This window comes from Pteropus alecto, unplaced genomic scaffold (assembly GCF_000325575.1).
Source record: "Pteropus alecto unplaced genomic scaffold, ASM32557v1 scaffold103, whole genome shotgun sequence".
Lineage (NCBI taxonomy): Eukaryota > Metazoa > Chordata > Mammalia > Chiroptera > Pteropodidae > Pteropus > Pteropus alecto.
This window is the reverse complement of record NW_006436288.1, coordinates 2605817-2629109: the sequence shown is the minus strand read 5'-3', so window position 1 is coordinate 2629109 and position 23293 is coordinate 2605817. Positions and strand designations below refer to the sequence as shown.

Below are 23293 nucleotides of genomic sequence, written 5' to 3'. Positions count from 1 at the left end.
GAGGAAAACTTTATTTGGAGGCTTGATTTGACAGGAGAATGATAGAGACTCAAGTGAGGGAGGGGAAAAGGCGAAACTGAACTTCCTCTTATGTTGTGGGTAAATCCATTATTGTCTCTAAGATGGAACAGAAACAGTCATAAGTTTGACACTTTTTATGTATTACTCTGATTTTGCCTATTACATTTTCTCTTCCAGAAAACACAAGTGTTTCCCCTTCTAAGGCACTTAAGTCAGGCTCACCACAGTCTGGCCTTCTTTCTTTTAGCAAGGATCCTAACAGACCTTAAATTGGATAATATTCTAAATCATCCACGTATCTTTTTATTTTTACCAGAACATGCAAAGGTGCACACTCTCGACTCCTCAAGAATAGAAACTGTATCTTATTTTCTTTGCCCTCTTCCTCATTGCCTACATTGTTCCTGACCTCCCACTTCTTGTCGAAAGAATAAACTTGTTAAGGACTGAAGAAATGAGCAAGGAAAGTTACTTATCACATGCTACTTTATGTCTGTATCGTTATATACTTGTTTTCATCCTTTGCTGCATCCTTAAAGACCTTTTCAAGAGAAAACCAAAAATTTTATTTATATAAATTTCCTTCCTATTCCTTGAAATTCATATTCTCTTTCTATGTTGCCATGGTTTCTGGTCATGGATATTCCCTTCACTGAGGATGAAGGAATCTAGTCATGAACAAAAAAGCACTTTTCAAAGCATACCTCTCTGTAAGATGACTGTTCATATGGGAAAAAATTTCAACCAATCAGAAACAAATCAAATTCATAGAAATATTTAAATGTAATATTTGGTAAGTATTGGGAAAAGTGTGAGTTTTAAAGTAAATAAACCCGGGTTTAATCTCAGTTCTGTAACTTAATTACTCTGTGAAATAAACACATTTATTTACTTTTCAGTTCAGATTTTTTAATGTATAAAATAGGAAAAATAATTCCTACTTTTAAGAGTGTTTATGAGAAATAAATAAGCTTATAATCGGTATTCAATGCAAACTTACCCTTTGATATTTAGCATTCCAGAAGTTCTGTTAGTGTTTTTATTTAAAACAACTAAAACCTACCTAATGGTATTTTCTAGGAGTATGTATACTTTAATCCAACAGCTAATATGATTATGAAGTGTATACTTAGCTTCATGAAATTAATTTAATCAGGAATAAACTATCTTTAAAAATCTAAAGTAGAATTCCCTCTGTATTTGTAAGTATGCTTATTTGTACTTCTCTGAAGCTTTTTGACCACTGAAGGGCTGGAGTTAAACTTAGGGCTGAGAAAATATGAAGTCAGGGATAGTGGTTCCCTTTGGCCTAAGAGAAGAGGCATGGTGGGTCTCACCCTTCTCAGTCAAGTTTGCAATGTGGGCAGACAAAAAGGGTTGTCAGTGGACATCTGAACTAGGCATTGACCCTGAGAAGTGGTGATATACACACTAGTGTACAGACCTGACTACAATAGTAATATGGAAACCAAATACTTTATCCAAATTTTAATTTTTTCCTTCTTAATTTCTCAAGTATTTGTTGAACACATATCACATATCAGAAAGTATGCCAGCCACTGGAGGTAAAGATGAACAAGGATTAATCTCCAACCTCATATCATTTACAATTTATAAGACATATAAGAATATAAGTGAATACATTGTTAATCAGGTTATTCATAAATTGTATAAATGAGAAATAATGACATAAAAGGATTTTTTTTTTTTTAGAATGAGTCTAAAAAGTAACATTTGAAAGTCTGTCTAAATTTCTCCTGAGTATATCTTTTAAATTTTTTTAGGGTATAAGAATACTATGTATGTTAGTTTTCATTTACCTTGAAAAGTTCATTTCTTTCTAAAAGTTGGTTTATTGTACAGATCAGATCTAACCAATTTTTATTTAAAAATATTATTTTGATCATTTAAGATGGTACTTCTGTTATCTGCCTTTTGTTGATAATAATGTCAGAAGTTATTTTGAATAACTAACCCAGTTGTTAACCTTTAGAAATAGCATGACTACATGCTATTTTCTTATCAAATTATTATAGTAATGTCACTCGAAATAATATTTTCATGGATTAAATTTTACTTAATGGATTTTTCCTTCTTTAGAAACCAGCTTTTATTGATAATAATGAAATTCAGTGCCACTAATACCAAAAATTAACTACATATAATGAAGAATTATCCAAGTAGGTTATAAATTAGGCAAAATGAGGAAAATATTATGCTTTAGATTAACCATTAGACATGTTGGACTTATTTGATATAAAAGTATGAGTTTTCAAGGCAATGGGAAGAAAATCAGATATTTCAGAATGTGGGGACTTAACTGTAACCAATCAAACATGTTAAACCTTAAAACTTCTGGAGAATCAAGACTTTACATCAGACACCCAGGGGAAGTAAAGATGATCAATACCATCATTTTATTGCAAAAGAAATCCTTGCTCAAATAGTTGGGATGGAGAGGACAGGGTATTCAAACCAAAATTAGATCAAGTTTATAGTAACTATTTTAATAAACTATAGAAGTATAATTTGTATAAGAATCATGAAATAGCAATTATATTTCAGATAATACGTTTATGTAACCTTTTCAGAAAAAGTTATAGAAAGATGGCATGGTTCTGCTATGAGTTCTGTTTAACCTTTTTTTGCTGATTCTCTCAATGCCAGTTATTTAACCATTAAGGAGAGTGAGCAGTGACATAGATGATATATATTTTTCATCTATTTAGCAAGTATATTTTAGTCTACTATATGCCAAATAGACAGTGTTCTAGATTTTAGAAAACATTGATGAATAAAACAAATTTCATGCTCTCATTGAATACACATTGTAAAGAAGGAATTGAGTATAAAAAAAAATAATAATATATATAAGAATTTCCCTTGTTTTTATGATTACTATTATCAGTGGTGTTGATGATAGTAGTAGTAGTGTATTTATGGTATGCCTGACTGAAAGAGTGGCAGAAAATGACCTCTCCTCATTTAACAGGCTATAACTCATTCTGCACACTTGACCTGCTTACTGTTCCTTGAGCATATCAAACATGTGTTCCTGCCCTAGGGCCTTTGCACTGGCCAGCTTCTTTTCCTGGGACATTATTTTCCTAAATAGCTTCCCTCATCTCTTTCATATATCTCCTTCTCAATGAATGTTACCCTGGTCATCCTATCTTAAACAGCAATTCAATGTCCTCATACCCCAATGCTGAATTCTCCTTACCCTGCTCTGCCTCTGATCCCATAGCAATTATCACCTCCAACCTACTATATAATTTATTATTTTAATTTTTGTCTGTCTCTGCCTAATAGAGTATAAGCTCTGTAAGGTCAGAGATCTTAATCTGAATTGTTTATTAGATTAGTCCAAACACCTAGAAAAGAACTAGCACAGAGTAGGCATTCAATAAATATTTATCCAATGAGAAGAGGTTGGGTAGAATTGGGGGTAAAGATGTGACATGAGATGGTGTGAGTTTTAAAGGAGTTATTGGCTGCTGTGTGGAGAGTAGTTAAGGGGTCCTGGGGTGCCGTTGAAATAGGGTTGCCGCTGAGAGAGCGACTGTATTATCATTGGGTGAAACCATGTGATGAGTGGTGGTGGGGGAGGTAGAAAGTGGTAGGATACATCACATATGAAAATTGTATGCCATAAAAAAATTATAATAAAGTCGGGGGCTAAATAATACTGTTGAAGTTTTATAATTACATCAGTAAATGGTGAATGTCACCTAAGCACCTCATACATGATTTCAGTAACAACAGAGCCTAACAGATATCACATGCCCAAATGTAAAATTATTTTCATTCTCATAGTAATAATTTACATTAAAATATGGTAGAAAGCATAAAAATAGAAAATGTATTTGTCTTTTTCATGAATAATCTGACAGAGAGATGAAAATATATCTTCAAAGAATAAACATGACATGTCATTTTTTCAAAGTGGTTTTTGATATTTCTTGATGCATTTAAAATAGATTGAATTTTTAAACAAATATACAATTCAATAGTTAAAGCAACCACAAAATACTGATGTGCGTCTCTTTAAAAAGAATTTCATTGCAGTCCATACTGTTCTTTTATAAGGAATGTGGTCGTAGTTTTATATTGATGTTGATTAAAATGTTTATATTGATGTTGATTAAACCCAGCATCACTGCCCCACTGGAAGGAGGCCGTCTGAAACTTGAGCCAATAACCCAGAACTCAGGAGGAACCACTTATCGACAACAATCATAACATTTCCAAAGTGTACCAGAATCATGCATACATTAACAAACAAATGCCTTAGAATCAAACCCCAGAGCTAATTTACTCAAATATTAGACAAAATTCTAACAAGCTTGTTAATGTGGTTTATCAGCCTTTGGAATAAAAAAAGTAACAAAGTAGATGCGCAGGTAAATTATTAGAGAGAGTCCCAGTGGCTGTGGCAAAAAGAGAAAACCATGATTTTTGAGGGAGGAAAAAATTATATTTGTGTCTATGAAAAAATGTATATAGTCAAAAACTAAAAATACTTAAAAGCCCTAGTACTCTGGAGTTGTTTTGCCTTACCAACTCAATAGCCTCTGAAAGTCTTGCCACATAACTGCACAGGGTGCTAATCAAGTTTCCTAACTAAGATACAGACTGTTAAACATGGTTCAGTTATGTTCAGTATACATGGGTGTGAATGGCAATGGAGTGTCTAATGCATTTTAGAAAGATTTCTTTGAGAAATAATTCAAGTTTAAATGGTCTTGCAATTGCAGTACTTCCAAATTTAGTTATGTAAAAAATTTTGTCCATTTTAATAATACATTGCTTGAAGATGCCAGGTAAATGAATTTTTCTAGGTCATAACTTTTAACTCTAAAGTTAAAACTACGTATTCTAAGAAAAGCTGAAACTCTTTGAATACTGCAGGCAGTTATGTTTAATGACTGGTGCTTACTACTTCTTAAATGCAAAAAAAATCAAACCCTCAGTCTTAAGAGAGTGAACAGTAACAGAAGATAAAACCACTGTGTGCTCAGCTCGCTGTGGGAAGTACTGCAGGGTCAGTGGCCTGCGACTTTAGGCACTGCAAAAATTTTGACTCAAATCCAGCCTTACACTCTGTAATTAGAAAGACATTGCTTCTTTCAGCTTCCAGCCAAGCCACTATGCTTGTGGTCTGTTTTATGAGGTTCTCAATGCAATTTGCACAGCTATCTCTCATATCAGATGCTGTGGTGGTGGGGTGGGGTGGCAGGGGGAGGGGGCGGGGCAGATATGGACCTCTGTCGATTCTAACGCAGGCAATAGACAAGGAGACACTGACAGTAACTTTCAACTAACTAGTCTTATTTTTTCAAGGAGTATCTTTAGACTACTATATATAAGGCATTTCTGTAAAAATGAAAACACTCCAATAACAAATATTTTTTAAACTACAAACTATGACAGACATTGATTTTTTAGTGTTCAATGGGATGCAGGAAGACCATCCCAGGTCTTCCAGGGGCCCGTGCGCCTGCCCAAATTATGTGCCAAACTCTGTCTCCATCCATTTTTCCAAGGAAAGCATACAAAGTTTTCATTCCATTTTTAAAGTGTCTACAACACACCCCTTCAAAAATATTTTTTTCAAAAGACTCAAACCACTATTTTCAACTATAATACAAGTATAGGAAAATGTTCACCATATTTCCCATCCATTTTTAAGGACGAGAGTCCACATAATCTCAGCACTTCTCTTTCTTCAACACTTAGTGAAATATTATCCAGATGGCCTAAGCCTTAAATTCAGTTTGGAACAATGGATAAATTACAGGCTTTGAAAACAGACTTCTTGGATTCAAATTCTGACTCAGCCACTAACTAGTTGGTGAGCTCAGTTACATTAGTTAACCCCTCAGAGCCTCAGTTTCCTTATCTGAAAAATGGGACCGATCTTTGTACTTTCCACCTAGGGATGAAGTAAAATGCTCAGCATAGTTCCAGATCATGACCCTGACTTTAAGTAGTTCATCAGCATTACTTTTAATGTGTTTTATGGAGCCACTAATAAAATCCTTAACTTGGCGTATTTTTTATAATATAAATAATCAGCTATTGGTATTTTGCTACAGGAAAAATTATCACATTTTTAACTCGCTTTTATTAATCATTATCAATATTCAAACCTGAGACATCTGTAATGTGATGCTTTATGTCTGAATTCATTGTTTTTCTAAAGTTTTTACATGTGGTCATTTTCACATTGTGATTTTGTTTGTTTATTTGTTTGTTTTTAACCCTGTGATTAAAGGACAAATCTAAGCTGTTGATTAATGCACAATATAACCATTAAAACATTATACCAATTTTTAGGCTGCCATATAGAATTTAAAAAGTATTTTTAAAAATGTAAATAAATGTCTTAGGTTTATATGCCAAGGAAATATAAAACACATAGTTTTGTGGGCTATTTCTCTTTCCTTATGAGGACAAGAACTATAAGATAACTAACAAATTTGTTTTAAATGTTGCTCTTTTTTCCACAGCTCTTGTAGTGAGATTTCTGACCAAACGGTTCATCTGGGAATATGATCCCACCCTCGGTAGGTCAAATTTTGTTTCCTCCTTCTCTCCAGTCCAAGTTTATGCCCCGTAAGAGAGAATGTCATTTTCTTTTGCAATGTTTTTAAGCACCTTGTAGATGTTTTGGAATTGCTTTATCAAATTATGCAAAGAATTCCTCTAAGAAGCTAGATGTGTGTTGCATGCTGTCAGTGCTTAGACTCCTGAAGGATTTCAATGCATAAATGAAGAAATCAAGTCTAACCAGAGACAAGAAGAAAGTAGAAATATAGCATCACTCTAATGGGGGAAAGGATGTAGTGAGCATGGCTAGTTTGATGTGAGATAGAATGTTTTGCTGAGGAGAGTATAACAATAAAATAAAACTTGCAAATAATGAATCTGACTTAAGCCTATTTAAAAATACAGTATTTATTAGAAATATATTTAGTTATCATCTTCAAAATAACACTGAAAATCCATGAGCTCTAAATTAAGCTTCAGATTTTGCATTTTTTTCAAGTATATTTGATCTGCAGTTGGTTGAATCGGAGGCTGCAGAACCTGCAGGTACAAAAGGCTGACTATATACTGGATCATTTACACTAAGACGCAGTTCTAGGCTTGCTTTTTATATCCTACACCAGTACTATACTCTTTTGATAATTGTATGCTCTTTAGAACACGTTGATATCCAATAGGGAAACTCTTCCTTCTTTACTTTTTTACAAAATTATCTTGGCTACTATCTGCAGTTTATTCTTCCAGGTCAGGTTTTAAAACTCTCTCATAACATGACATAATTTTGATTGGAATTGCATTAAAACTATAAATTACTTTGAAAAGATTCACATATTTATGATATGCAACCTTTTAATCTAAGAGAATAGCACAGCTCAACATTTATTAATTTTTATTTCTGTTTTTGCTTTTAAGTAAATTGTTTTTCAACATCAATAATTTTGAACATATTTTTAATATAGCCACAATCTAATCTTAAGATGATGTATTTGGATCTAAAAATGAATTTGGTTTAAGAAAATCATTTATTATCTATTCTTTATTCCACCCAAGTTCTTACTCCTCATATATTTTTATTTTTTATATAAGCTTTACAAAATTCCTGAGATTTATAATGATTTATGACAGTTCAGTAGAAAAATACTAATTTTATTTAGTTATACCAGTACATCTCAATGAAAGATGAAGCTTATAAAATTTGCTCTCATAAAAATTTTGAACTCTCTGAATATGTTCCAGTAACTAATGTTACTATTTAATGTGTGAAGCGAACCCGTTTTTCTTTTGTTTTATTCATTCTAAAAAACAATTGCTGTTAGTAGAAGTTTGCTTGCATCAGTTATCTGTTTTGCCGGCTTCCTTCACTAAGAATAATGAAACTTTATTGAGTCACCTTGTACTGTACCACTCAAAAGAGATTGCAACTGTTAAGCAACAAGAACGTTGATCGGACTTCAGGAATACCAGCTATGTGACTCAGTCCCAGGCAAAGGTTTCATTAACTCACGCAAGAACCTGGATTTGTGTGTGCATATGTTTGTGCAGAGTGCGTGTCTGTGCATGCTCTCACGTGTGCTAGAAGTCACTAATGTTCTAGCATAGAGGAGTTCCCAATCCATTTAATCCAAGAGCAGTTGGCATTTTTTGAACTTCATACTATCATAGAGTTTCAAATCTACCATCAAAAGGGAAAGCTACATTAAAAAGCAAAGTGGAATATTTGCAAAAAGTAGTCTCGAATTCTGAATTCAGTGCCTTAGAAATATGGGGCAGTTTTTTCAACCTGTAATGAAATTATTGCTCCATGAGAAGTTGAAGACCATGAGCACCATTCAACATATTAATAAAAATTAGAATATTTACTGCTCTGAAATAATTTTATGAAGGAAATGCTTGCGACTATAGCTGCAAATGATTCCTAAACTTTTAAATTTCAGGTCCCAATATTTTTGGTTTTGCTTTTGCTTTAGTGTTGTTTGTTGTTGTTATTGTTGTTGTTTGTTTGTTTTTATGGAGGTATAATATAGGAATTACAATTAGGGATGTAAGCAAGGGGCAAAGGGTAAGGAAGAGCTAAACGTACTCACTCTACAGGCACTTGCATTTCATAAGAGAAGGAAATATTTTTAACATTTAAGAATTTTGAAGGACATAATCTAAGAAAAAAGTTCAATCATTTACAATGAAGTTTTAGTTTTCCTTAATTTTTTTTTCATTTCACCGTGGACCAGTAAAATCTTTGTAAAAGGCCAGAGCTAGTCTATGGATAGCAGTTGAAAATCATCTCTGCAGCGTATAAGATTTGGGACTTAAGTGATCTAACCAGGAAAACCCCTTGAGGGTGGTGGCAGTAATATTCAGGCTGCAGGACAACAGGATCCATGTTCTGATTAGATCTCAGAAGAGAACCAGATCTCTGTAAGACTCACATTACCCTCTGAAAATGCTGATCATGGCGGAAAATACAGATAAAAGCTTAGATCATGTGCAGTTGTGTGTGTGTGTGTGTGCATGTGCATGTGTGTGTGCATGTGCATGTGTGTTGGCATTTAGAGAGAGAGACTGCATTTCAGCACCTATCACTGCTAATACCACTTAGGAAAGACTCAGACAGATGTGATGGTAGGAACTGGGAGATATACTGGACCCAACAATGCTTTTATTTTGTGATTGGTTTTTCCCATCTGTATTACATACAGTTCCCTCTTCTTAGAAAGGATCATACAAGAGGACACACCCAGAACGAACTCTGCCAACTGGATACAAAAGCAGAAGTGCTTAACTAACTCAAAAAACTATTAATATTGGCCCAGCAAGGAACTTTGAGATCACTTGACAAATAAGAAAACAAGTCCAACAAAGTAAATTTATCCACAATTATGTGGCTAGTCTGTGGTTAGACCAGCAATAAAACTCAAGTCAGTACAATTTCAAATCTAGCGTAAATCAACATTACTAAGTGCTGTTGTTACTGTATTGGCCAAACGTCCATATTAATGTGTTGAAATATGCAAAGAAAGCTGAATTAGTGAAAGGATTAACCATATACAACATCCCTTTGAACATCAACTTCTCTTAGAGTGTACAAAATATATATCTATTTATAAAATGTTACTGAATGTAGGTTGTAAATCACATGTCTCATATACAGTGAAATTTAGGTATAATTTTTAATATGCCTGATGCCATCTTGACACTAATATTGGTCTTGCATATAACATTTTATTTCATTTACAAGTATCTCTTAATCATCTCCCTATCCTTTATAAAAAAGACTCAAAATGACCATTTTCTGGTAGCATGAACAAAATGAAAAGCATTTCTACCCTCCAAACACATACACATTTTCTCCAATGTTTTTACATGAATAGCAGAGTTTAGTTCCAAAAAGTACATTTTTTTAGAATTATCTTTAGAAAAGCTAACACATGGATGTACAACATTTTGCCTCTGTAGGCAACACTTCCATGGTTTTACATGTAGTCAAGGGTTCCTAATGAGGGAGAGAAGAGACTCAAAAGAAAAAAAAAATGCTCAGAATGGCATTCAACCAGTACTTAGCTTAGATGAAATCACTGCTGCCACCCGAGGCCATGTCTGTGGCAGACATTCCCTCATTTCCTGCATTTCATTGTTTTCATTTCAGTTAACGAATAGCCAACGAATCACACAACTTCATGCAATTTTCATTATATTCTGTTTTCTTCTACTGTGGTCTTCTGTGGTTGAAATACATATCCTATTTATCATGGAAGCAACAGAGAAAAATGTCCCTGTCTGTCAGACTTTGGGTGCAAAGAGATGGAATAGAGCCCAGAACTCTGTTTTCCAGGCTCCAGAGCTGATGATGCCAGTCCCTTCAAAAGGGAAAACAGCATAAAGGCCACTTCAGAACAGTGGCAGGACAAACAAAAAGGACATGGATTCTAGCATGTGTCCTGCTGTCTGGGCCTCTCCTCCTCAAGCTGGAACTCGGAAGATGAAAAAAGAAATAAATGAGAGAACACTTTTAGATGAGTAGTTTCTGTAAATGGTATTTTAGAGCATTAAATCACACAAAACAATAATCTCCCATTTAACATAAAAGAGTAATGGATGGAATGTTCTAGAATTGAGAATCGTTGTACACACCAGATATGGATTACATATTTCAGGAAAAAGACAATAATGTAAAATACACTTGTTTGAACATTGAACATAATGTCATATTTTTAATTTTAATTTTCAGAAAATACTGCAGCAATGTGCCATGCCTGTGGCAATGATTATTATACAGTGTTGATGACAGGTAGTAAGTTATGCTCTTAGTTAAGCCTCCTTTCTGCAATTTGTATTTTGAGTAGATTATATTTACAGCAAAGTACATAAAGCTGTAGTCAAAAAAGAACTGTAAAATAGTTGATGAGATGAAAAAATGAAAGTCAGAAACATGACATAGATAGGAAAAAATAAAAGCATGGGCTTACTGGTTACCCTGATGGGAGAGGAACTTCTAGGTTTATTTGATTTGTTTATTGGTTAGTGATTTGAGTAGTTTAGGTGCAAATAATTGAGTTAACTGAGTTAATACTTAGGTTAATCATATTACTGCGGCACCATGTCATGTATGTGAAGACTTTATTTCACTTTATTTTTCCTGCATCCTCTATTCTGACACCATAGCCCTCCTCTTTCTGATTGGTATTTAATGTAATGTGTTTGATATTTACCATAGTGGTTAAAAGCCTAAAATCCTAAAGCCAATCTCAACTCTACCGCTGTGTGATCTTGGACAAGTTATTTAATGCTGTCATGCCTCAGTTTCCTCATATAAAATGGAGCTAATGGTAATTCATACTTCATGAGATATTTGTGAAGATTGAGTTAATATGAGTAACACATTTAGAACAATTCTTGTTAAAATGGTAAGCAGTATACACTAGCTGATATATATAAATTTTTGAAAAGCATTTTTTCTGTGTACGCATATATTTTAAATTTGTATACATTTTATCTTACTATACATCTGCCTGTAGAGCTAATCATGTGATTATTTTCCCCTCTTTAGTACCTTAATGTGTTAAATTGAACTGACAGACTTTACTCTTTGCATTTCTGGAATACACTCTACTTGATCATGATGCACTTTTCTTATTACAACTGTTGGATTCAATTGAATAATATTTTATTTAGAAGTTTTGAATCTATGTTTAAGAATGAAATGAGCCTACAACCTTCTTTTCATTTTTCTCTTATTACTCTTGTAATACTTCTTATTAGAGTCAGCATAATGTCTCATAAAAAGAATTGAGTACCTATCCTTTTTCTATTTTCTAAAAAACCTTTTTTAATGATTAATAGAAATCTCCTGGAGAGTCAATTGGATACAGTTGCATTTTATAATTAGGAGATATCTACAATTAGCATGTAAATGCATCTACTGGCTATGATCTAGTTAAGTGTTCTATTTCTTATTGCTCCGATCTATGCATTTTTTTTCTCCCAGAATTTATCAGAGTTTGAAATATGTTTGTATACAGTTCACAATATTTTATTTTTATTTCATCAAAATACATAGTTATGTCTTCTTTTTATGCTAAATTTTGTTTGATCACACCTTCTCTCTTAAATTACTGGTTAGTATTGCTAGATTTTTATATCTCTCCCTACCTTTATATTAATCTTTTCAAGCATCATGCTTTGTTTTGGTTAACCTTACTTAATTTCTCTTGTTTTCTCCTTTACTTCTGTCCTCCTATCCTCTTGGATATATTCTATTTTTCTCTTCTAATTTGTTGAGTTCAATACTTAGCTCTCTTTTTTTTCCTCCTTTTTTATTATCATGTCATCTCCTAGAATAAGACAAATTCATTATAACCTGCCTCTGGTCTCTTCCTCCACCTCCTCCATGATATGTTGGTATTATCTAGAATTATTATTCTGGATTGCTTTAGATGTAGTTTTATTCATTGGCTTCACTCCATTGGGATCTTGAATTCAGTTTTGTGAGAGTAATGCCCTTTGTAAATGACATGATTTTTCTTTAGATCTTTTTAAATTTTTCTCTTTGTCATTGCTATCCTCGCGTTTTGCTGTAATGGGTTGAGACATGGGACTTTTTTTCTCGTGTGTCCTTTTAGTCCTTTAGATCTGAAGTTTTTCAATGCCTCTCATCCTGGGAAATTCTCAGTTATTACAACCTCAAATGTTTTCACTTCTTTATGTATTTTACTCTCTTTGAGGCTCGTTTTATAAGAGATCATAACATGTCTATTTCTTTTATCTATACCTCTTATATTTTACTTTTACGTATTCCTTCTTATCATTTACTGATACCTTCTGGGAGAGTTCCTCAATGTGACCTTCATCAACTCAGTCAATCATTTGTTGAATTCTTTTCAGTCATTTTAGTTTTCATACAGAATGGCACCAATTGGTATTTATTTTAACCTCTGGTTTCCATTTCATGTGCTGAGGGCACCACTCAGAGCCACCCAAGCTCTTACACCTGCTAACTGCTCACTCCAGTGAAACTTGGGGACCACTCTGATATCTTCCAATCTCCAGCTAGTACTGGGCTATCATCATTTATCTACCTTGAAGAGGCAACATGAGCAAAAGAACTCTGCTTTGTTTTATGCCCGATCTATGCTGCCCAGCCCTCCTCTACTTTTCTCACCAACCCCCAAAGACTGGGGTCCAACCACCCTCTCCTGCCACAAGGGTTTCTCATAGCTTTACATGCTCATTTTTCACATGGATAGCCCTCCACCTCTTTCTAGTGTCTATTACATTTGCAGGGTTGAGGTCTGGAAAGAAATTAGCAGCTCCTGCTTATGTGTCATTTTGTCAAGAATGGTAATTAACAATGATTTCCAGAAACTGAATTTTTAGGAGTATCAAGGTAGAATGCATTTTTGTAGGAATCGCTTTCTCATTTTAGGATGTGGAGGCCTCATTTTAGAAGGAAGAGACCATCAGGAAGCTGACTTCATAGGAGAATAAAATGAGCAAAGAGACCGTCCCATACTAGACCCTGAAAATCTGTGGCTCTCATTTTAAAACCTGTTACTTACGGGGGCTCTAAGAATACAAAGACGGCACATACTTGCACATCCATCCATTCCTTCCTAGTGTGCACATTCCCTTATGCTACAAAATTAGACATACTCCTGTGACTAATTTGTAATTTTAAGGAGCAAATCAAACCATTCACTTGTTTACCTTTTTATCTTCTTTTTTTGCTCATTTTTTCAGAATCAACCTACCGACACCAAGCAACCATCGATGATGAAGTTGTCACCATGGAGATACTAGATACTGCTGGTCAGGTGAATAAGGAGTTAAACTGAAAAATTTTCTGGATCAAATAAAAATGAGATCTGCATAATATCAACAAAGGACACTTTTCTACAACTAACTCATGATGCCTAAAGACTTTTCTCTTTAATTATCTAAATATTTATATATAACATATTTGCAACAACCGGTGTATACATCCTTATATAAAATACCAAGTACTCTAATAGGGTTTTGAGAATGTCCTAACATTCACTTAATATCATTTAGAATACAGTGCCCACTTATATTTACAGGGGATCACAAGACATTAATAGATTTTCATGGTTAAAAATGTTTTATAATGCTTTGATAAAGTTGAACAGGTATATTTACTGGAAAATTTCTTGGAGCCTTTAATATGCTTATGTGTAAGGTGAATCCTTAAGGGATTTAGTATATATTATGTTCCAAACTTATATGACCTCAGAATTTTTTTTCAGAATACTTTAAGAATCTCTCCTGTAATATTCTTTCTGAACTTCACTTCATCCTATTGAAAACTTGAACCATATCAGTGAACAATAACAATTTATTTAAAGAGGAAACTACTATAAATTTGCTTTGAGTTCTATCAGTTCTGTGATTACAAATGGGTTCATAGATAGGTTTAGTTCTCAAGGATAGGAATGACCACTAGGACCAAGAATTAGGAAGCTGAAGGATTCCATGGTGCTTTTCAGTGACTTATGACCCCCAAGAAAACTTAAATTAGAGTATTTAATCCAAGAAATGTTCTCGTAACTAATTATACACTTTTCTTTCTCATCACCACCTCTTTCCTATATATGGTCTCACCTTCTACCCAAAACTGGTTCTAGAAAAAGACAGCAGGGAAATACTCACTTGCAGACTTAATGTGAGCCCGTGAAGGCAATGCATTTTCAAATCACACATGCTACCTTCCTAGGAAGGAGTGATCACTCCCTTTGAAAATCACTTCAAAAGAATTTCTGTTATTACTAGGACTGCATAATACTTTGGGAGTGTTGAGATGGGGGCGGGGGGAGCCAAAAACCTCTAGCTTTAAGTTTGACACTCTATATAATTTTTCACTGTTTTCCTGGTGGCTAATTGTCTATAATCTGAAGAGAGAGGAGATTAAAACAAAAATAAAGGAATGAATGAATGAATGAATGAATAAAATCTAAACCATTTTACTAAACTGTGCCCATAATTCTGATCTCTAAGGGGTAGAGTAAGGTCTACTTGTCTGTTAGCTGTTTGCCAATTCTTTAATTATGATGAAACATCTCAGAGGCAATGTGCTCAGCTAAGATGATAATTTCTCTGTAGTTCTTGTGATTCAAGATTTAATGATGAGGCAAGAAAAAATTTAAAGCAGAAAGTTAAGGACCATGCAGTTAGAAAATTTTTAGTTCCCTAAAATATTTTGCTCTTCCAAACCAATTGAAAGGTAAACTTGTACAGGCAGATTATCAAGAGATTTTAATGACATTGAATATAAGGAATAGTATTTAAGGGATCACTATTAGCATTAGCAGCGTCTATACATTGAGACTACTTCCAGGTCTTCGACTGTCATTTTTTTTCTTGCCCACAGGAAGACACCATTCAGAGGGAAGGACACATGCGATGGGGGGAAGGCTTTGTGCTGGTCTATGACATTACTGACCGAGGAAGTTTTGAGGAAGTGCTGCCACTTAAGAACATCCTGGATGAGATTAAAAAGCCCAAGAATGTGACTCTCATCTTGGTTGGAAACAAAGCTGACTTGGACCACTCCAGACAAGTTAGTACAGAAGAAGGAGAGAAGTTGGCCACAGAGTTGGCATGTGCTTTTTATGAGTGTTCTGCCTGCACTGGAGAAGGGAACATCACCGAGATATTCTACGAGCTGTGTCGAGAGGTGCGTCGCCGGAGGATGGTCCAGGGCAAGACGAGGCGACGCAGCTCCACCACACATGTCAAGCAAGCCATTAACAAGATGCTCACCAAAATCAGTAGTTAGGCAGTTCTGTTTCTGCAAAAGCCCAACTGAAGTGGTTCAGGTAATTGGAAATACTTTCTTGCCCTTTTTCCCTTTTTAATCCCTCAAATGAAAATATTCTATTTCTTGTTCTGACTGTGGGAAATGTCTGGGCTTCCTCTTGTTTCCAGCCTCTTGTATGTTGAGAAATTACAAAGTGTTTTATGCAGTTTCAGTGCTGATAATTATTCCCTTTCCTGCTTGGATAAAATACACTTTATTGCGGTTTGAATGTGTAATCACCAGAGATTCTGAAGTAGCTGGGTTCATATTAAGCTATTTTTAGGCATCTTCACCTTGCTTCAGTAGGTTGAAGTCTTTTCGAAGGCATTTTAAAATTTCATTTCTTGGCAAAGACTACAAATGATCACTTTAGAAGTCTCAGATAATAGAAAATACGGTAAAAACACAGGAATTGTTGCTGAAATATTGGAGCAGGGAATAGAACCCTCGTTCCTATTTCAAGCAAAGATTTTTCTGAATTGTCTTAAATTGTCTAGTTTTTTCTTTAACCCTTGTTTTGTTCTTAAATTCAAACATGTTCTCACAAGGTTTTCCACTGTGTAAGAGAATTCCATTTCAATTTGAGTTGGTTCTCTCAAAGATCTATCGATCATTGCAATCTAATTCTTCTTCTATAGTTCCAACAAGATTTAATTACAACAGAGGCAGCAGGACCCCTCAATTCAGATCCTGCTAGTCCCTTTCTTACCAAACCTAGGGTGATGTAAAGACATTAGGAATCTTTTCACCAAACCCTGACTTTACTGAATGCTAATGAAGTATTTAGAATTAGAGATGACTGATTCATTTCTCTCTCTGCTTATCATCTTCGCAGAAAGACAACAGTCCAAAAAGCAGGAAAATTGTGCTTGCTTCAGCAGCACGTATACAAAAAGCGGGAAAATTAAATATGAAGCTTAACTACTCTTATATTGGGGAGCCAAGGCTCTGTGCCAGACATAGGAAGAAAAATTAGCCTCTTTATCATTAAGTTGATTATATGACTTCTAACATTTTGGACAAATTAATTCATTTAGGAGAATTCAGAAAAGAATGGATGATTAAAGTTCACTTTATCTAAGTAAATGTGTGTGAAAAAAAGATTCTTATATTGTGAAAATACAGTCTATAACTAATAAAACTTTATGATTCTTTTTTCCTTATTATGCCCCCATATATCAAGATTTGGGCACTTTATTTTAGAAGAAAATATATATCTTTTACATATGTGTGTATTTATAAATACATAGATATATGTATAAAAATTTGTAAAAGTTGGAGGCTTTAATTCAACAATGCATTTGGACAACTTGGTGTAACTGACTATTTTATGCAAATATAATAAAAAGCATAATTTTCACATTCTCTCACATTAGGATGATCTTTTTTGTGATAACATGAAATGCTTGTAATTTTAAGAGTTGACAAATCAGTGAATGTGATACAAAAAAATAAGCTCCAGTTGATAGTAACAGCTACTATTTTTGGAGTGGTTAGGTGCTATTTTAGGCACTTTCTGTATTATCTCATCAAATCTTCACAATAATCTTATACAAGAGATAGTATTATGACTACAGTTGTAGTGGTGAAGATATTGCGTCACAAGAAAAAATAAGTTTACGCAGCTATTTAGTGGGTAGAAACAGAGTTTTACCCAGAAAGGCAAAATCAGACCCTGGAGCCCATACTGATATCCACAGAATATTAATAGACTGAGATATGGCTCTTGTTCTTGATCTATGGGGATGAAGACACAGGAAAGAGAAAGTTTAGAAAAGACTTGGTTGCATTATGCTTTCTTTCATTCATTAACAAGTATCTATATATAAGCTGGACATATAACTTGACACAAGTTAGTTCATATGATTGTGTCTGAGCTGACCTTGAAATATATATGGAAGTTATTCGGAAAAAAAAATGGTGAAAATATTCTAAGCAAAAGGAATAGCATGAAACCAAAATATGGAGACAAAAAATGATGGTAAGTATGGTAATTAAAAGCAGTTTAAAGAGCCACATATATCATTCTTCAAGAAAAAAAGAAAAGGGAGAACAGTGGGAAGGAATTAAAAGAAAGAAAAAGAATAAGCGCTTTAGAAGTAAGAAAAAAAGGCAAACATTAAAACTGCACTAAATTTAGGTAAATATATATTAAAAAACCAAATAGGTAACTTAACTGTGATTAATTTTCAGTAATGTTCATTTAGAGAGGGGAGGGAAAATGAAAGCAGAGTAAAATTACTTTTTAAATGTTACTATCTTCTCTAGTCACAGTCTCTTTAATTCCTAAAGAGACATGATGAAATAAATGGTTGTCATCTTGGGTCAAATACTAAGGAAGTGAAATTCATAGTCACCTATACCAGCAACTTCCCTAGACATATGCATACAAATCCAGACCTGTTAAAAAATCATAGAACCACTGACTTAAGTCCCTACTGGTAATCACAGAAGAACATAAGATTGCTCTCATGCACTAGCTAGGCTTTTCCGCAAATGAAAGTTATAAACAGTTGTGGTTTTTTAAACAGTATTTTAATGATGGAAACCTGTGTAATCTTGAGTATTAATGATGGGTTTTTATCACCACACTACCACTACCGATGCTTGTTGTTTGTAGCTGCTTTCCTTTTCTTTTAAGATTCAAAAGATTCCGTTTCTAAATATTGTGTTTGTACTCATATGCCTCACAGCACTGAGGGAAGGAGTCCATAATTTGGAACCTCCCTTTTAAATAAAATGTGTAATACTTACATATATGTAAATAAACACAACATCTTATGTTCTAAGTGTAATAGCAACCACGTTTTCTTATTGAAACAGCCTATGCCCACTTTGAGGATAATAAGAAAGTAGCCAGTTCATTGGGTCAAATTTAATCAGAGTAAAGTTGAATTCAATTGTCCTGAGCCAATAACCTATTTGGGAGATTCTGAAAAAAAAAAAAAAGACAAATATATTTTCTCCATAAATTTGAAATGCTACATTTAGCAAATTCTGTATTCCCATAGATTTAGTTCTATTTTTATATTACACTATACTAATCAAGACAGCATGTTGGTTTGAGAAGAAACATATAGATCTATGGAACAGAATAGAAAGACCAGAAGCAGAACCACACTTTTGTCACATTGTGTCTTCAGCTTTCCAGATGGCTGATATGAAGAAAATGGAAAAGGGAAGTAATTTAGATTATTAATAATGAGTAAAAATGTGCTTTTCGATTGATTTTTGACAAAAACACCAAGAAAATTCAATGGGAAATGAATATTCTTTTATTCTTTTCAACAAATAATGCTGACACAATTTCATATCCACCTGCAAAACAAATAAACATCAACCCATACATCACATCATATATAAAAATTAATTCCAAATGGATCATTGACCTAAATATAAGAGCTAAAACTATAAAACTTCCATAAGAAAATAGGAGAAAATCTTCGTGACCTTGAATCAGGCAAGGATCTGTTAGAACACAATAAGCACAAATAAAAGCAAAATTAAAAATTTTTCATTTAAAAGGCTAAGAAAATGCAACAGCAAGCCAAGCTGGGAGAAAAATATGTGGAAAAACATATCTCATCAAGAATATATATCCAGAGTATATAACTCTTAGAACTCAATAACATAATATGGTTAAAATATTGGGCAAAAGTTTTGAGTAGATAATTCATCAAAGAAGATATGCAAATAGCAAATAATTACATAAAAATTTCTCAACATCATTAGACATTAGAGAAATGCAAATTTAAACCACAATGTACTACCAGTACACACCCAGTATAATGACTAAAATTCAAAATGACAATACTCACGTCAGTGAGGATATCTATATCCTGGAACTCTCATACATTGGCAGTAAGGAAAAATGATACAGTCGTTTTGTAAAACAGTCTGGCAGTTAATTATAAAGTTAAACATATATTTAACATACAACTCAGCAACACTGTTCCTAAGTATGTCCTAAGACAAATGAAAATCTATGTTCACGTAAAGACTTGTCTGCTAACATTTATAGTAGCTTTATTTATAATTGCCAAAAAACTGGCAGCAACTCAACTTTCCATCAGTGAGTGAATGAACAAACAAATTATGGTGTATCTTCACCATGAAATACTATTAAACAATAAAAAAAAAGGCAAAGTATTGAATGATTTTCAAAGCAGTATGCTAAATAAAAGAAGCCAGACACAAGATACTGCAAATGATAATATTCCATCTGTACAAAATTCTAAAAAAAGAAAACAATAGTAAAAACAAATCTGTAGTCACCAGAATCTGAAGGTAACAAGTGGGAATAGACCACAGAGAGGCTCAAGGAAACTTTCTAAGGTGATATAAATATCCTGTATCATGAGTGTTGTGGTAGTTACATGACTAAGTGCATTTTCTAAAACTAATCAATCAGTAAAATTAAAATTTATTTATTTATTCTATGAAAGAGTATTTTTAAGAATAAAAACCTCATTGTTTAGTAACCTAGGGAACTGCTTGATGATGCCTTCTTGGTGTTCCTTTATGATTTATGAGATCTATAAACAGTGTCATAAAAACTTTGGTCCTGTCATCCTCTTCATCTTCTCACTGCTTGGGGAAGCAAAAGGCTTATTGCGAAAAGCAAGGTAGGACATTGAAACAAATACAGGATATTGATTTCCTCTATTTCCTGAGCTTCTGAGTCAATCTATATAATTTATGTGTCTAATATTTGCTTTTAAATTGGCTTTTGGAATGCTGAATGCAATTTCTCTGGAAAACAAAGTTATAAATCATATTTAGGTTTTCCAACTAGTCCATAGTAACCTATTTAACCCATAACATAGCACGTTTCAAAAAGGAGAGATATATTTTCGGCATCCTTGCACCTCTCCTTTATCTCTCTCACATATACTGGTCCCCACTTCTCCCCACTCCTGCATCACTTGAACCCTTGCTTATATACTTTCTTTGGGGAGTGGGGCAAATTAGGAATTTTTAAAAGAAAATGATTGATAACACAAACATATGTAATTGGTGATGTTTCAAATAGCTTAGAAAAGTGAAGGAAAATATTTTGCATAGACTAAAGGAAGAATTTTTTTTAAAAAGAGCATGAAACAAGTACAATTTATAGGAGATGAGTTCCTATAAATTGTTTCAAAATACAAAACAGACAAAAGGGACTTGGTGATTATCTAATTCACCAGCATTTCCCAAAGTAACTTTTTTGAGCCTATAGAGTGCTATTAGTTATCACTAAAAAAAAAAAAAAAGTTCTATTTGAATTTGGGAAACAATAGATTAATGCAAGAAAAGCAGATTTCATTATTGCATGACTTCTCTGAACTTCATTATGCTAATGAATTGTATTCATCAGTAAGAGGGGTTTAGTAGCACCACGTTGCCAAACTCACTGGGCTATGGTAAAGCATCACACAGTACTAGTGTTCTGTGAACTTATTTTAGGAATAATGTTTTCACCTTTTCTTCAAAGAATTTCTTCTACGTCATCAAGGTTTGCCTTGAATAACACCCGTGATGGAGGATTCTTTGCTCTTCAGGAGGGTTCTTTTGTAGGATATGCTATCCTTTTGGAGTAGAGCTACCTAATATATATAGAAGTTAAAATTTTCTGTTTTAAATTATTAAATTATTATTAATTACCTAAATTTAAATTACTGAAGTTAAAAGGCTTTCATTTAAAGTAAAAAAGAAACAGAATTTATTTTAATGTTTTATTTAACCCACTATAAAAAGTATTAATTTATGAAATGTTTCACAATTTTTTTACTGTCTTTAGAATCTAGTGTGTACTTTACACTCACAGGGCATCTCAGTTTGGATCAAACATATTGCGAGAGCTCAATCGTTACATGTGGCTAGTGGCTGCTGTACTGGATGATGCAGCTTTAGAATATTTTTACATCTTTGAGTCTAAATCCTCCCTTATTTTGTACAAATCCAGTCACTGAAAAATTGAAATTAGAATCCTGAATTTTAGATGTAAATGTGTCCTTAGAAATCACCTAATACAATCTCCTTAATTCTATAGCAAAGTAATGAAATAGCAATGGGATTGGAACTCATGTCTTTTGATGCCTACGTTACATTCTCCTGGCTCCTGATATACTGTACTGTTTTTAAATTGAAACATTAGAATTGAACTTATATAAAGAATTGCTAACTCTACCTTAAAAAACAATCATTACAGAATTCCCCTTAAAAATTATTCCCATCCAGAAAATTCAGTACGTTATTTTTTTTAATAAAAATTCAATTTACAAACACATTTTCCAGGCTTCATCTACTATATAAAGTGATGCCACCTGCTCGGTTTTAGTGCCAAGCTAAAAACAGGGCATATTTTGTAGATTAAAGAGCAACGCTTGTCTGTTGCTACATTTTTTCTGTATAAAGTATTTAAGTCAGCAGTATAAACATATAATAAACTCAGCTACCACAGCCAAATTAGTAATGTGCTAGTCCTCCACTTCTCTCAGGAGAAGGGACATCCAGCCAAATAAATTACAACTTGAATTTAAAATTTACTTCTCTAGTTTTTTCAGCCAACATATTCAATTGGACCTTGAGAAAAAATAGAACAGGCAAACTGAGATTTAATTATCTACACAATCTTTTCCAAACTATTTTTCTATGACAAATTGGGACATTTCACATCCATATTGACTTTTTGTAAAAAGTAGGTCTCTAGTTTGCTAGCTTAGCTTTATTACCCTAATTCCTAGTTAATAGTAAGCATTATGCACAAAATCAACCAGAGCACCAAATGAAAGCTTTTATGGGAGAAAAGGAATACAATCAAAGAATACGTGAGAACAAAACAGTCAAAGCACTACTTATACAGATTTCTTGAGGAAAATGACAAAATAATAATAATAATAAAAGCCAAGAGATATACTACTGTGGTTATCTTCCCAGTCAAAATTAACAGTGAATCAATATCCTGTTTCCAGGTACCACCTTGATCAGAAATGATCCATTAAAATCACAACTCAGAGTGGAGAACAGAAATTATACTGGGCCACTGTAAGATGCTGATAAATGATCTGATCGTGACCATAAAACATCACAAGCAATTAAAGCAGATTGGAACTTTTCTCACCAACTTAGGTAATGGGCACCAGCCCACAAACCATACTGCTATATCTGAATTCTGCTTTGCCCAAAACTAAGCTACACTGTGGACTGCCAACCCCCAGGTGTTACTTTCATATTGCAAATCAAGTTCTTTCTAGAGAGTCAAGGGTAAATCATGATGGGAAGAATTCAAACCCATAACTAAATAGCCCTTTCTCCTGGGACCATCTTGGTCAAAATCTATTACGAGCACATTAATAGGAAAACATCATATCCCATCTCTACACAGCTGGGGGTTGTAGGAATCTCCAGGCTATCCTGACACAGTTGAGC

At 33.7% G+C, this 23293-nt stretch overlaps 1 protein-coding gene across 1 annotated transcript in view; it reads left to right on the top strand.

Annotated features, from left to right (window-relative positions):
• RERG (RAS like estrogen regulated growth inhibitor) overlaps window positions 1–15881 on the top strand; it is a 92111-nt gene extending 76230 nt beyond the window's left edge. The window contains exons 2-4 of the mRNA XM_015589998.2: window positions 6534–6590; window positions 13807–13880; window positions 15452–15881. Coding sequence (XP_015445484.1) covers window positions 6534–6590; window positions 13807–13880; window positions 15452–15859 — 539 coding nt within the window. The 3' untranslated portion in view covers window positions 15860–15881. The remainder of the gene's footprint in view (window positions 1–6533; window positions 6591–13806; window positions 13881–15451) is intronic.
• The last annotated feature ends 7412 nt before the right edge of the window (window positions 15882–23293 follow it).